This window comes from Corticium candelabrum, chromosome 14 (assembly GCF_963422355.1).
Source record: "Corticium candelabrum chromosome 14, ooCorCand1.1, whole genome shotgun sequence".
Lineage (NCBI taxonomy): Eukaryota > Metazoa > Porifera > Homoscleromorpha > Homosclerophorida > Plakinidae > Corticium > Corticium candelabrum.
The window spans coordinates 5185653-5201351 of record NC_085098.1 but is presented as its reverse complement, the minus strand read 5'-3'; the positions used below and the strand labels follow the sequence as shown (position 1 = coordinate 5201351).

General features: G+C 41.9%; 3 protein-coding genes and 1 long non-coding RNA gene across 4 annotated transcripts; 2 read left to right on the top strand and 2 right to left on the bottom strand.

The window, feature by feature from the left end:
• Positions 1-3984: 3984 nt before the first annotated feature.
• LOC134190340 (neurotrypsin-like) lies at positions 3985-5579 on the bottom strand. Its single transcript, XM_062658793.1, has 5 exons — positions 5492-5579; positions 5358-5420; positions 4956-5285; positions 4647-4892; positions 3985-4061 (listed from the first exon to the last, which is right to left on the bottom strand). The coding sequence occupies exons 1-5, from the start codon at positions 5577-5579 to the stop codon at positions 3985-3987; spliced, it is 804 nt and encodes a 267-aa protein (XP_062514777.1).
• On the bottom strand, positions 5107-8082 carry LOC134190338 (uncharacterized). The gene is made up of 6 exons (XM_062658792.1): positions 7266-8082; positions 7035-7185; positions 6517-6970; positions 5729-6452; positions 5358-5675; positions 5107-5285 (listed from the first exon to the last, which is right to left on the bottom strand). Exons 1-4 carry the CDS (start codon positions 8080-8082, stop codon positions 5787-5789), a joined length of 2088 nt encoding a protein of 695 aa, XP_062514776.1. The 3' UTR covers positions 5107-5285; positions 5358-5675; positions 5729-5786.
• Positions 8083-10251: 2169 nt separating this feature from the next.
• On the top strand, positions 10252-12784 carry LOC134190219 (uncharacterized). The gene is made up of 5 exons (XR_009971613.1): positions 10252-10312; positions 10686-10850; positions 10910-11033; positions 12244-12528; positions 12587-12784. It is a non-coding gene; the product is annotated as an uncharacterized LOC134190219 (long non-coding RNA).
• Positions 12785-14530: 1746 nt separating this feature from the next.
• Positions 14531-15257, top strand: LOC134190337 (uncharacterized). The gene is made up of 2 exons (XM_062658791.1): positions 14531-14976; positions 15036-15257. Exons 1-2 carry the CDS (start codon positions 14698-14700, stop codon positions 15255-15257), a joined length of 501 nt encoding a protein of 166 aa, XP_062514775.1. The 5' UTR covers positions 14531-14697.
• Positions 15258-15699: the final 442 nt, after the last annotated feature.

Genomic DNA, 15699 nt, shown 5'->3' with positions numbered 1-15699 from the left:
AATCACTTCTACTTTATGAATGATGTTGCACCTTCGGCTATAGGTATCAGTATCTTTAGAGCACTTGTACGTTCCTCAACTATTTCTACATCATCTAAAATACAAAATACGTTTTCTATTTCAAATTTATTTATTAATTAAATGACATCCAAAATGTTTTATATCTGATTGGATGTCATTTCATTTCTGCCCCTTATAAGTACAAATAACATCTATGTAAAATTCTTTAGTGCATTATGCGTACATCTTCCTGCACATCATCGTTACACTTACTGTCATTAGCACAGGTATAATCACTGTCATCAGTTGTAGTGACTAGATGTTTCTGTGGCCTAAAATTGATCCAATGTTAGCTGTATTACAATGTACTTGAATATTCTCGATCAGGCTCTTATCTTACATTTTCTTGTTCTTGCAAAATGTCAAGGCAATCCATGCTCTGGCTGATGCCATCTGTAACTATAAGGAGCAAATTATTTAAGCTTGCCATGAGAACGAACTATATACTGTACTTGGGTGTAGTTGTACGGTAATTTTAGCATTTCATGTAGAGCATGCTGCAGTAACAGAACGATGATAAAAAGCACCAATAGCTACCATGATGTCATACCAAGCAAATAAACACTCCACAATCTGACCCATTAGTTTGTCGAGGAAAATTCTGTCAAACGGCACAAGTAAAATCAGCAATTGTTACAAATTCATTTTCTAATTAAGTCACCATACCAGTATGTCACTTCCAACAATACAAGGCCAGTTTTCTGTCGCTGTCACACAAAATCTCTGACCTTCATGTTTGATAAACTTTCTGTAAATCAATAGGCTTGTCAGTGATAGAAATTTTATTTTAAAATTGACAATATTTACTGAATATGAGCTACAACAAATATATCCCTTTCACTTGGATTCAGAGAATCTAGGTATCTCATTTCCTTGTAAATTGTGTCCAAAACCTTTCCGAATAAAAGAAATGTACAGTTACATTTGATTGCATTGTTGCAGTCAGAAACACAGCTACCATAACAGTCCAATGGCCTGGAAGATGGATAGGTATTACACTGTGTGATATTGAAATACGTTGACATTCTAGAAAAAAAGAAAGGTTCAGTAGGGATATAAAAATTTGCCATCTAATTATTCCATTATCTGCTCATCATGTTACACTCAATTCCAGCAAAATACCTTCTTCCATTTCCATGTGTGATCCAGAGGCTTTTGTCCATACGTAACCAGTTTCGTGTACAGGAAGGAATTGTATGCGAATACGTTATACCCCTAAACTCAATCAGCTCTAACCTAACTCATTTTTGATTAGTTTACTAACTATACTTGATTGTTGAATTCCATTGCACTGTTTTGCATGAATGAATTGACAACCTGATAACAAAGAAACTTTACTATACATAACTATGTGTATATTCAACTGATTTAAACGCCATACCTTTTGACACGTTGCACATGTTTTGATGTAGTAATCCACGTCCTCTCCCATGCCATGCCAAAAATACCTTTTTGATATTTTGTCGCGAGTCTTGTCTCTTCCAAGGTGACAGCCGCCTAAAGTGTCATCATGGATTGACTGCAGGATCTGTTGTTGTCTTTCAAAGTTTGCAATCCATTGTCGTTTACTGGCTTCTTTCTCTTCGTAGTACCACAGGATACCGTGCTGCGTATAGATATCCGAGCTTGTGTAAATCTTCTAATGACCCTTTTCCTGCTTTCTGTCACTCCTTCTACGTACCTCCCATCTTCAGGGTCTATCATATAGCGAAAGGCTTCTTCGTAACTCACAGGATTCCTGCAACCGGACATCGTTTTGCGTGTAAATACGTCCGGGAATAGAGAGGGAACAGAACCCTATCCGCTGGCCAAACTATGGAATCCATCAATCAATCAATCAATCAATAGTCGATCTGCCTAGTGTTCTTAGTGAGTGCAAGTCTCTTATAGACATTCAAACTTGTATATTGACATTTTCTAAATTAACCTTGACCTGCATGTTTGTTTATTTTAGTAACATTTGTCTATGTATACTAATTAGAGTATTTAGTCAAAAGCATAATTTGCATTAGTGTGTTTTAGTATACGTGTTATGTATATAGTAGAACAGGGCTCAGTGAAAGGTCAGTACCTGTACAAATACAATCATCATTTATTTCAATTTCACACACATAATATAGCTATAACAGCTAATCAATCAATTCAATGGAACCAATTGTGTTCCTATATAACATACTGAATGGTCATGCAACTTAGATGGAGTATCTATGTTTTTTAGCAGCAGTCAGCATAGTTCCTAAAACATTTGAGTCATGTTTAAACATTTGAGTCATGAAGAACAGAAACCTCAATAAATCATGCTTTCTTCTCTTGTTTGCTCAATACAATGATATCTGGTCAGTTGAATTCTACTTTTCATTCTGTTTGTATTGGAAAATCCCACAATATCTGCACTTTGTCCTTCTCTTGGACTTTCTCTCTGATGCTAAATCATACCATGAATGATCAAACTGTAGACCAAAATGACGAGCAACATGGAGGTAGAACAATTCTGCAACGCCATGCACACAGTGACACACACACACACACACACACACACACACACACACACACACACACACACACACACACACACACACACACGGGTACTTTGTGCCAACGACGTTTCAAAAAATTTTCTTTGCTAGCATCTGGTCGCTATGACGTCGACCCCATCCTGAATAGCAAACACCTGCGTTCACGTTCCATGTCTCAGGCAATCAACAGACGCATCTCTAGCACAGCCCATCATCACTGAATGGTTGCAGGGAATCCGAGGAAGAAACTGTGCGTCAGCGCTAAATCCGCTACTGTACTGCGTAATCCGCGAAGAGAAATGATCCAAGGTAGACGCAGTGCGCTAGCGCAGAATGTCATTCGGTACAAGTGCGTTAGCAAGCTGACCTATTTGACGGCCGGACCTAATCCGCTGCTACACCAGCAGTAAATTGTGAGGTCTGGCCACGCGAGACTAGACTGTCTAAAGTGCGTTAGCTAGCTATGTCTACTTTTGCAAGAGCTCTTCAGAAAAGAAACTGAAGCGATCTGCTCGTAATTTTATGTCAACAGAGCCTTGGAGGTATGGTGCCAGGCACTCTAAGACAGATATTCAACTTGCAATTAATTGAAGTATAGACTAAATAAATTAAGTTGCAAACTACTGGATACTGTCTTAGCTCCTTGTTAACTTGCTTATTACTGTTGTGTCTCTCATCTTGTATAAATTTATTCAACATACTAGTGATAGTGTTTGCAGGTACTCGTTAGATACACACCAGATTTTTTGTATAATTATTGCTTTTCTAGTTGACATCAATTTGCTTATATAAGTCATTTAGCAATTGACTAAAAGTTGTTTCACACAGCAACTGGAACTGCCCCATTACGTGGAAGTTTGATGACAGGTGACCATGCAGTTGGCCACACACAACGTTACATGGCGTTAACATTCCAACGATCTGAACATGCAGACAGCGAGGTAGTGCATGATCATCAAGCAAGATTTCTACTCGACTTCATACTGATTTGGATCGCTTTCCAGGTCCGAGTACTTTGTTAGCTACTAACCCTAGAGTTGTAAACACACCATTGCTTGCATGCCTGGCAATTTTCAAGGCTGTGGCACGCTCTAGTTGTGTTCGAGCTAACCTAGAGTATCGTATTTACGCTTTGCGAGGTACCGTTTTGCTAGAGTAGGTCCCCGCGACAAGAAACGTATACCGATACTTTTAAAACCCTGAAGCCTTAGACTATTGGCTAGTTTAGTCTTATGAACGTTAAACGAAGCGAGTGTCTAAACAGAAATAGTATCTATAACGCGCGTTATGTCGCGGTCGGGGGACCCTTTGCCACCCCAATCAAAGACCAGGTACTCAGTTATACTCTTGAGTCGAGAGAGGCAATGGTATGTGAGTTTTCTGCCTAAGGAAATTATGCCATAGCTCGTCATCGTTGACTTGATCTTGCAATAGTGGGCTCCGGGTGTCTGATCACTCTGTACGATGACTCTCTAGCCAACGGAGCTATAGCACCACACTTTATGTACTTTCTAACAGTCACAAATTTAATAAAGCCCGAGTAATAATTGCGTTGTTGCTTAGAGTGCATGATCATTGTATGAGATTGTCTGGCCGCTAGCCTCATGTCTTCGTCTGTGACATTAGATCAAGCGTTTTTCTTTACAGAGTAGAATGACTGACTCGTGCATGTACGAGTCTAGGTTGCAAACTACTTGGTAATACCGTGTTAGCTTCTTAATTTTGTCTGTTGCTGTATTGTGTCTCCTATCTTGTATAGAAAGTCAGTGGTCGATATAGTAGTGATAGTGCTTGCAGGTATACTTGTTTGATACACATTAGACTTTATTTGTATAATTGTTGCTCTCTAGTTGACATGAATTTGCTTGTCTAAATCATTAGCAATTGACTAATTGTTTTACACAGCAATTGCAAGTGTTCCATTTAGGCGTGGAAATTTGTCGACAGGTTGTCGGATAGGTGGGCGGATAGGTGGGCGGATAGGTGGGCGGATAGGTGGTCGGACAAGTGATCGGTTGCAACGAACGGATGCGTCTCTGTTATGAGAACAACTTGTTTGCCCGAACCCACTGTGCTTGCAGTCTGTGATAGCGTTTTCACTGCCATAGCAGTTCACGGTGTCAAGCCAGACGGGACCGCGACCTCGACCATAGCGCGCACTACCATATGCTGTACCACCGTAGTTGTACCCCAGCTGCTTGCACACAACTTGCGCATCATTGTCATCCCAAGTCGTGTCACACACTGTGCCCCATACACCTCCATTGAATACCTCCACTCGGCCTTCATATTGATTGCGACCAACAAGACGGATTGCTAACAAACGAGAGAGAATTCAATAATCATTAAATTGTTGAACGGTTGTAAGAGATATATTACGTTTCTGACAGCTGATGTACAAATTGTCAGTGCTCTTTGTGCAGGTAGATGCTCCCCACTGAACGCCCTGATTGCAGTCGGTATTTTTCTTTGTGCTGCTAACACAGTAGGCACTGGTTTGATACGCGCTTGCAACCATTCCTTTTAAAAGCGTTCCTTTAACAGGATATGTAGGGCCAAACCCAGCTTGTTGGCAGGCATCTGTTCGCTGTCTGTTGCCCCAGGCAGAACCACCACAAACGGGACCCCATCGTTTAGTTGAACTGTCATACACTTGTAAGTAGCCATTGGGGCTGGTAGTTGGTGAACCATTTCTAGTAAACCGAACACCTTTGATGAAAACAATAATCAATGAGTGATCAAACCATTATTGGCATATAAATTATTGACTTGCGTACTAACCTGGATTGCACTTGACTCCAGCATATCTAAAAATGGGACAATATCCACCTTGGTAGGTTGTTCCTATGTTGTACCGAGGACAATCTTGAATGTATTTTTCATTGCCTGCGCATCCTACTCGGCTGATAACGTACGGTTTCTTGCTGTAGCCCCATCGGGTTCCTGAAGTTGCTTGCCCGGTGGAATATCCCAGTTGGCCACACACAATGTTGGCGTCAACATTATTCCAACCATCTGAACAGACTGCGTGGTAGTGGCCACCAACCAAGATTTCTACTCGACCTTCATATTGATTTGGACCGTTTACAAGACGAATACCTAAAATCGTGGAATTAATTGTTATAGTTGCTTCACATATCGATGTAACTTACCAGGCTGAAGAATTGAAGTGAACGGAGAAAAGAAAAGTACATGGAAAGGAAAGAGATTTTAGTGCATGCAAGGTAAGGCAAGGACACGTGCACTTACCATTAATCCTCGATCAATACACAGAGCTTGTTGGCTTGGTGTAAGCAAATCGCTTTTAAACCAACACTGAGTATCGAAATCCCATTGAGCAACCTGTTGGCGCGTTGGACGTTTCCTGGCAATCATTGTTCTGAGTGTGGAGACGGACAGATCGGGCGCAGGGGCGTTTGGACGATTACTTGCAATTATTTGTTCAATTGTAGAGACAGTACGCCTAGGGATTGATGGGAGTTTATCTGCATTGAGTTTTTCCATTTCTGCAAGGTCGAACGGTTTGAGTTCAGGGTCGACCGGCTTGGGTTCAGGGACTATTGGACGTTCACGTTCAATGGATTCTTTTAAGGTAAGGGCTGGCTTGTCAGCTTTTCTCTTCTTGCGTCCAAGCGTTTGCCCACTAGATTGATCATACGTGTAACCCAAGTCTATAACCTTGAGAACATTCTTTGGTCGTCTCCATGCTGACTTCTTTAACAGGTCTGTTCCTCCCGGATAAGCAGCAGTTAAGAAATTCATTACACTATTAAGTGTGTAGACTACACCAGGAGTACCGTCGGATGGATAGTTACTTTCATCGTCCCCATACAATTCTTGCCAATCGTGCCACAGTTTGTCAATAAAACAGTGATGCTACAAGAGCACGAGACATTAGTGATTGCGAATTATTAAGAAACAGTAAAAGGATATGACTCACCAAATAGAAAAGAGGATCACGTGGTGAGCTACCCGAATTCATGTCGGACCAAACTCCAAATCGACCGTGTAAAGTGTTGTGTCGGGCTCCACCTGCCTCGGTCTTTCGACGAAAGTTGTCGTAGATTGGATTGCTCGTGCGGTCATTGTTCAGTTGTGCTTGTGATGCCTGTTGCGTTCCGGGCACGGGATTGAAGACATTCCGTACGATACATTCGGATGGATCGGGATGCCACAACGCTTGACTAAAGTGTCCGCTATTGACACAATTGTTGGGGCCTGCTCCGTCGTTGAGAGAACCGCTGCCCAAATGAGCCCAGATGGTCGACGTGGCAACATGTTCTCCTGACCAATCCCAGTATGGGAGACGAAGTGAGACGTCGTTTTGAGCGATTTGTAAAGCGTGCTCCAACATACTGAGGAAAGAACGATGCCAGGGGAAGAAACCGGCGTCACTGGAGACAGAAAGTTTTCGTCAGTTTACGTGTTTCTATCTGTGCGCTTATATGGAAGACGTACCGATGGGCCGATATTGATGGAAAAATTTGATTGTGAAGTGCTGCGAGGTCGTTGATGACACCATTTTGCTTAATGGTTTTGAATCCGGTCACGATAGAGTTCCAGTCTTCCGGTCGATGAGTTGCCAAGTCAATCACATTACACCTACGTTCTGCAATAGACAAGGAAACGACGTCACCAGATGTAGCTACAGTCTGCTTGGGTATATTAGGGAATGGCTATGAGACTTACTTGCACCAAACTCAGCAGCAATGTCGTCCATGTCGTTGAAGTCATTTACTACATACTTGTGATCGACGTCGGGATCTGAAGCAATGGCATTCAACTCGTTCTGACTGCTCGTGGAACCAAAATTAGCGACGCCCATTGCCATAACCGTAGCACCGTCTGTGTTTCGTAGAACGTCTGCCTTGGGGCCGGGAGCTCCACCTTGATTCGATTTTCCGTCTGTAAGCACGAAAACAAGTCTGGTCGCATCCGATCTCGCTCCTCTGGACGCGTCATTGAATAGCGAATGCGCTTTGTCTAGAGCACCGGCAGTATTGGTTGCTCCGCCGTGGACGTAGACAATACGATTGACTGCATTCTTCAGATCAACGCGAGGAGTCGCCGATCCCGAGTAATCATTGAAATCAAACTCGACCGTAATCTCAGACGACGTAGCAAAACTGATAATTGCGATTCGGACCGATTTGGTGCACGTGACTGTTAAGGCGTGGTCGATCATCAGACTGACAAAGGTCTTTTGCTTAACGAAGTTAGTACTGCCGATGCTGCCGGAATTGTCCATGACAAAAAGAAGATCGATCTTGCTAGTACGAGATCCTGGCCATTGCACGATGTCAGGCCTGTCTTTTAGATCTTTGACGTCTAAAAGTCCGACAGGGGCAACAATCCTACTGTTCGTTTCAGTGAACATCGAGAAAAACTTCTGATTTAACTTTGCAGCGTTGACGCTAACGGAGTCTGCGTTGATCAAAACTTGCACATGCACAGCAATAAAGACACAAACTGCCAACACAAGTGAGAGTCTTCTAGTCACACCCATCCTGGCTTGATCTAAACAGCAAGTAATGAAGTACCGACTAGGATCTAGATTTATAGCTGATGAGCCATACCGGATGAGTTCTGGGTTCAGCAATTTGTATTTAAGCAATGTTGTGAGGTAAGTGTTCGCGTTGAAAATACTGGTTTACAATGTTTGCCGGTGACGTGCCGGACTGTGCTGACACTTGTCCACCATGACAGGTGTTAACAAATAGCACCTTTTTTGCGCGCTAGACTCTACACACAATACGTGGTCGCTACGTGTCAATTCAGAATGAACGTCCACGATGAAGAAGAAATGCTTATTTTGTGTCTGTCGTGACGCTAGAGCCGCAACAAAGCAATGAGAAAAAAGACGAACGTTTATCCATTGTTTGCACGGCAATTTCGCTCCATACTGCGCCAGTTGCTCGTCACTGATTGTTTAGGACACGTCTGCAGCATTTCCTGTAACATTCCGGCTGCTTCTGGTTGAACCGGTCAGAATAAAGTAGAACCAGTCGAGTTCTATTTGTTCGGCTGCCGCTTCGGTCCAGCTGTCGCTGTATCCAGACCTGACCAGATTGCTGTCCGAGATATCGTGAACCAGGCGAAACTCGTAACAACTAGACGCTCTATTGCAGGAAGGGTAGGCACTCCAACGTGACCGTGGTGTTTGAGACCGGTAGACAGACGGCAAACAATGGAGTGAGCTCACTCACTTTATTTATTAATGCACAGTAATAGTGCATCGTGTTCTGTTGTCGTTGTTTAGAAAGCCTCTCAATTGTATGATATCTAGCAAGTTCCATGCAGTAACGTCATATAGAAACACTCACCAGTTGTCACCAGAATTGAGTTTTCTGCTATCAAATACAGTAAGTTTTCTCTAAAGAAAATGTTCCTGTTGTTTTCCTAGCCAGAAACAATTCATATTTCTAAAAGGCGTTGTGGTAGACAGAGTGACCATACCAAATGCTTGTTTGGCGGCTGACTCTATGTGGTAGACCAAACTTGAGTCACAGAGTAGACCCAGGCCTGCGGTTCCGTCTTTCTGATTCCATATTGTAGCAAGATACGGTTGCTACCGCGTCTAGTCGGTTCACGTGGGGAGTCACACCGAAGCGTTTCATGACGAACGACTTGTTGCAGCTTCATCTTGCATTGCTGCGACACATACTCAACGCTTCGACGTCGCAATTTGTATTATCTAGTCGTTTGGGTATAGCTCTGAGTAAGACTCACAAGAAGAGAACGAATTGGCAAGTGACAGCCTAACAGTTCACCCAACTACATATGTATATACTGTGTGAAGAATATGTTCAACTGGTGATACAAAACTGTTATGAGAGAACCTTGTTTTCCCGAACCCGTGCACTGTGTTTCTTTGCAGTCTGTGATATATGTAGTTCTCTCGTTGACGTGGTCGCTCACTCTAAATCAGAAGTAGGTTGACAGCTCATGGTGTCTGCATGTGACAGGAATAATGCTAGTCATGGGGAAACATATGAAAGACGTGCTTTTCGGGCGGACAACTGTCCGGATTACCGAAAAAAAAGTCCGACTATTACAGTAGGTGTGCGGATAACATACAGGTATATAGACAATACGCAAAACAGTCGTGTGGACAGCGTTTTAGTACGAAACTCTCCACTATCTCGACAATAATCAGGCCCGGATCCAGGAATTTTTGAAAGAGGAGGTTGACCTGGTAGCAGTTATTTATAGCATTACTAATTTTCTCTTTTCTAATAAAATTATATGAAATTATTGAACCACGCCTATTGGAGAAGAGGATTTACAACCCCCTGTATCCGCTCCCCATCTGGATCGGGGCCTGGGCATGCATTCAAACAACGAGGCATGCTGGGATTGGGGCAGTCAGACTGTTTCGATTACGTACTCGTCTACTGTACTGAGTTTGTAATGGTAAAATCAAAGTAATTCGAACGCGACTGTCTAGATTTGTAGTTACAAGTGCCTTTTGATTCTAGGCCTAGTTTTGATATAGAATTAATTGAAAAACCATGGTAGACGCGCTGAAAAGTTTAATTGAGTACTTCTATTTATTTTTAGACTGTCGTCTGTTGAACGAGTTAATTAATTAGCGGCATACTGGATCGTGTGTAGGCTCGCGCAGTTCGGTATTCCGAGGGTTACATAACATCCGGGTATCGTACCATTAGCACATCTGATGTTTCTCTTTGGACTTACCGCTTCTGTGGTTGACACTACTGGTTGCGCTACAGCTGGTTAGACTGTTGTTCTTTGTGGTGAAATTTGTTGGATAAATCTTTGTTGGACATGCAGGTGCATCACTTTATTAATTAATTATTTATAATTAATTTAATGTATTGTTTAGTTAGTACATTTCAAAAATCATGCAGTTTAATCAATGTTGTATCGTTGCTATAGGCTTGTCTTGTTGTATAGTGAATCTAAACCTTGTTGTCTCGCTCCTTTCTGTAATTAATTAATTAATACAATAGTAATGTGTTATTATTATTATTGATTTTTTGTATATTAATAAAGAGATGGCAATTGTGTGTGTTTATGAAGTTATTAATCAGTTGATTGCTTGTTTGCAAATATTTTTCTCTGCGAGTGATAAGATGTGTTGTGCAGTAGCTCCTTGTGACTCATGACAAATACCTAAATGCAGCAGCTTACATCAGTGGAGTACTGTTTGCTCAACACTGTCTCAGTGTGCAATCAAAATCTATCGTTATGATAAACCAAACGCAGACTCAGTTGTGTACCCTGGATTTAATTCAGCAATCCAATTGGACAGTAATCCTATGTTTTGCAGCTTCTATGTTAGATCTGATGTCTTGATTTTGTCTGTTTAGGTTGTCACTGTCAACTCCAGTACAGTTTTTGGAAATGAGACAGAGTGGGATAAAGACTGCCAGTTGACAAGTAAGATCAAGTCGGTCAGTCAGTGCAGCTATTGCACTCTTCTGGCTATTCCAGGTGCTGTTGCTGTAGTGCATGGTACGTATCATGAATGCCATACGATTTAAGAAGCATGCATGCACTTCAGTCACTACAGCTGCATTCTTTGTTATGTGCAGCTGAAGTGATGGTGTCAGAGGTAGACACGTTGCAGATGTCTTTTCAAACACATAACATTAGTTAATATGCAATGCTTCTAGATTAGCAAATTGCTGAATACCCGATCTGTTATGCTAGCAACTCAATAATGGACTACTGATACTCATATTTTTGGTCTATGTAAACACTTTGGTAGCTTGTCCATAATACGTAGTTAGACATGGATTTTGCTGTGGGAGGATGGTCCAAATCCAACCACATTTTTAAGATTTTGAGCAGTATATTTACTGTTGTGTCCATAAGTTCGATAGACCATGTAGTGTCTCACTTTATGAGACTACAATAGACAATCAATGAAGCAAACACGGTGTCTAGCTGCAATCTAGTGTTACAAGGTATAAAGTGAATTGTGTTTTGTTGCACTTGATACCAGGATCCCAGCATGCAATCGTTGTAACACTTTTTATCCACACACACGCACTCACACACACGCACACACACACACACACACACAGACACTGACACAAACACACACGTACACTCTCTCACACACATACACACACATACACACGCAGACACGCACGCCCGCACGCACGCACGCACACACAATACACAAACACGCACGAACACGCTCGCACATACACGCACACACACGCACGCACGCACACACACACACACACACACACACACACACACACACACACACAAACGCACGCACACACACACACACACACGCATGCACTCACACACACACGCGCGCACACACGCACACACACGCACACACACACACACACACACACACACACACACACACACACACACACACACGCACACACACGCACGCGAGCGCGTGCGCGCCAGTATATCTAGATATGCATGTACTGTCTCTCCAAAAAGTTATGTAAAACTACTGCAAGTAATATCGGTTAGTTGTCAGATTACATTAATTAACAGATGTAATTATAGGATAGTAAGGTACAATGTTTTCAGGAGCTGTCAGATGATATTTTATAATTATTGTAGAATACGTTTTCAACTTCTCCTACACTGTAATATATAACATAATTACTACTGAATGTATACACTACTATAGCTGTCCTATGCTGTCACTAAATGCTTCTATTTCTAGGCACAGAAATGTTCACAGTACAAAGAACTAGAAGAGCCAGGGATCACCACTAGAGAAGCCGCTCAAGATTCAAATGAAACTGTATTTGTTGGAGATCCTCATCTGAACATCAAAGCAGACAAGCTAGCACTAGCAACCGCGACACTGAAATCAGGAAGAAGAAACCAGTTAGCGCTCAGCTTAATGGACATTTTATTTACCCCGGATGTCTTGGCAGCTTCAACTGTAAAGGATCCAAAGATGGAAAAATGGCTCTAGACAGCACAGCTATTGAAGCCATACGAAGTAAGATAATTGAAAACTGCTATAGTCTAAATGAGTATAGTAATGCTTCTGTCTATAGGTCACTATTTGTTCAAATTTCCGCTAAAAAAAGATGAGTCTCCAAAAGAAGTGTGACAAGAGATGTCAAAATCTATCACAGACAAGTGTTTATCCATTAGCAAAAACATAAAATCTATGTAGTACGACTGATTACTATAGAAATTTAGATGTCTGCTAGACATGCATGGATGGTATGAAAGTATATAAAGTTGTGTTGTACGTGTTACGTTGATTTCGTTATGTTGCCGTATTTTATCTGCCTCGGATAGGTTAGAGTATGCAGCAAATGCGTTGTTTTGCTGTTGGAAAAACCATTTTCAATTACACTTTGCAGATTGTTACCTACAAGGAAAAGTCACCTACAGTAATCGTCGTAAATTCGTTGCGAATCAGTCGCGTAACGTCGCGAAAACGTTGCTAATTAGTCGCGTAACCACTGTGAATTTGTCGCGTATCCGCTGTGAATTCGCTACCAAAATCAGAAGAGGATCCGCGGCGAGTCGCGACAGGTCTCGCTTCGAATTCGCGACGACTTCCGTCGCGGATTCGTCGCGAATCCGAAGCGGAATTTTCTCTTGGGTAGTAGGAATCATAGAGACAGAAACGTCAGGTTAGGGTTTCTGCATATCAAATCTAATTTTACACAGCTATTAAAGATAACGACGTCGCTTTTTCCCAACCAGACGCGCTTGATCACACCACCTGCTGCTGCGAAGCTTCACCTATCCTCGGCGCTAAAAACACTAGGTAGAAGTGTAGTAGAGTCGTCGCTGTAGATCCGCAGACCACTCCTCCTTTCGTTATTGGTCTATTTTAGCTCTGGTCGTGACATGGCCGTTCAACTTTCAGGTGACCAGACAGAATTACTCGGAGTGGTAGCTGATGTGTGCCGTCGGGTGCAGCGACTTGTTACATGCTACGAGGAAGGTAGAGAGTCCGGCACACTAGATTGTCTGGTCTTCCACGTCGACAGACTTCGTCGTCTTTTGGTAGCAGTTGACGACGTTTACAACACCGGTAGCAGTGACGTATTGGAAGGAGTCGGTATGGCTCTAAGTTTTCTGGAAGAGTTGAATCATGGACGGAATGAATCAGGGTATGTGTCTCAAATTCTTTATGAAAATGTCAGAGGACGACCAAGGCTAGAGGTCAAGCAGGATCAGCTGGAGTATCTGTTACACTTGGGGTTCAAGTGTCCCAAAATAGGGGAGGTTCTTGGTGTTAGTTTGAGCGCCATAAGGCGAAGAATGAGTGAGTTTGGTCTAAGTGTAAGTGCCTTATACTCCTTCATCACAGTCCGGGAACTAGATGAACTAGTGTCTCAAATCAAGTGTGAATTTCCAAATTGTGGCTATCGGTTATTGCATGGACATTTGATGTCTCGAGGTCAACGCGTCTCCCAAGCACGTATTAGGGAATCTCTGCACCGAGTAGACCCAGAAGGAGTTGCTGTACGGTGGTCTTCAGCAATTCAGCGACGAAAGTATGATGTGCTTGCACCATTGTCATTGTGGCATCTTGATGGAAACCACAAATTGATTAGGTTTATACATCCATCCATCCATCCATACATACATACATACATACAATTTTTTTTGTTTACGAGGGCCCGTAAGGCCTAGGTTAGATACTGCAATCACTATTCTGCAATCTAACACTGCAATGTAACACACACACACACACACACACACACACACACACACACACACACACACACACACACACACACACGCACGCACATACATACATACATACATACATACATACATACATCCATCCATACATATATAGATATATACATATATAATAACATATATAATTTCATTATATGTATCCATTTTAAATACTTGGGACACTTTGTAATAGATGGAGACTTGTCATTCATGGTGGAGTAGATGGATACTCAAGACTTCCTGTTTACCTGCACTGTTCAAGTGACAATTGTGGAGGCACAGTCTTGAGGCTGTTCCAGGAAGGTGTCACTAAGTATGGCCTGCCATCTCGCATTCGTATTGATAAGGGTGGTGAAAATGTTGATGTTGCTATGTATCTCCTTATGCATCCACTCCGTGGCCCTGGAAGAAGTACAGTTATTGTAGGGAGAGTGTGCACAATCAAAGGATTGAACGTATGTGGAGAGATGTGTATGAAGGAGTTGTCTATTTCTACCATAGTCTGTTTTATCACCTGGAATCTATTGGTATGCTTGATTCTAGCAATGAACTCGACCTTTTCTGCCTCCACTTTGTTTGTATTCCGCGTATTAACTCTCACTTGACATCCTGGCAAAAGGCATGGATTAAACATCCCATGAGATCTGAGCACAACCTTACTCCAGAGCAGCTGTGGACAATGGGTTTGCAAAGAATTGCCACTTCTAATAATCACATTGCAAGTGAAGTCTTTGAGGTAAGGTTTAATTGTTTCTCGTGTATGTCTTGCATGACTTTATGTCAAGGTATTTCCAGGATGGAGATCAGCAATTTGGTATTGACTGGGGAGGACCTGTGTCTCATGAAGACACTTATGAAGTGGTTCACGTGCCTGAGACGGCTACTCCTCTTAGCATTACTGATATAGAAGAACTTCAAGCAACTGTTTCACCTCTGGAACCAAGTATACATTATGGTATAGATTTGTATGAAAGCGCATTACTATTTGTATCTCAGGAAGTTGGTTGTGTAGTTTAGAATGTTGCATATTATTTGTTGTTGCCTGTGGTTTATAAACCAAGATATTTATGACATGCAAACTTGAAGCAGAGATCAACTATACTATGTAAGTAGATGACAAGGGAAATTCTGTTGGGAATAGAAATTAAGTTATGATCGCATATCCAAACATATCTGGACAAAATTTGATAGATTTTTCAATGGACCAGTGAATATACAGATCTTGCCTGTTGGTAGGTAACAAATAAGGTTGGTGTTGTCAGTCAGCAGAAAGATTAACTTAATTAATTAAATAGAAAATATTGTACCATATTCCATGTGTTCGGCATTTTGATAATTGCAATATGTTTGAAGGTTACTTGCTGAATGTCAGTATCCGAAATCAAATATTCATTAATTTGCTTCTGTATTTATATCACAGGAATTACTAGTTGAAGAAGAAATCTGTGATGCCTATTCC

What these genes read in the sequence shown, in the direction of transcription:
- LOC134190340 (XM_062658793.1), bottom strand. Translation starts at nt 5,579, where the DNA reads ATGTTGACGCCAACATTGTGTGTGGCCAACTGGGATATTCCACCGGGC. An exon ending in TGGAGTCAAGTGCAATCCAG is followed by an intron (nt 5,286 to 5,357) that starts GTTAGTACGCAA and finishes TTTTCATCAAAG; the next exon opens with GTGTTCGGTTTACTAGAAAT. An exon ending in GTACATCAGCTGTCAGAAAC is followed by an intron (nt 4,893 to 4,955) that starts GTAATATATCTC and finishes CTCGTTTGTTAG; the next exon opens with CAATCCGTCTTGTTGGTCGC.
- LOC134190338 (XM_062658792.1), bottom strand. Translation starts at nt 8,082, where the DNA reads ATGGGTGTGACTAGAAGACTCTCACTTGTGTTGGCAGTTTGTGTCTTT. An exon ending in TGCTGCTGAGTTTGGTGCAA is followed by an intron (nt 7,186 to 7,265) that starts GTAAGTCTCATA and finishes TGTCTATTGCAG; the next exon opens with AACGTAGGTGTAATGTGATT. An exon ending in CCATCAATATCGGCCCATCG is followed by an intron (nt 6,971 to 7,034) that starts GTACGTCTTCCA and finishes TTCTGTCTCCAG; the next exon opens with TGACGCCGGTTTCTTCCCCT.
- LOC134190337 (XM_062658791.1), top strand. Translation starts at nt 14,698, where the DNA reads ATGTGGAGAGATGTGTATGAAGGAGTTGTCTATTTCTACCATAGTCTG. An exon ending in TTGCAAGTGAAGTCTTTGAG is followed by an intron (nt 14,977 to 15,035) that starts GTAAGGTTTAAT and finishes AGGTATTTCCAG; the next exon opens with GATGGAGATCAGCAATTTGG.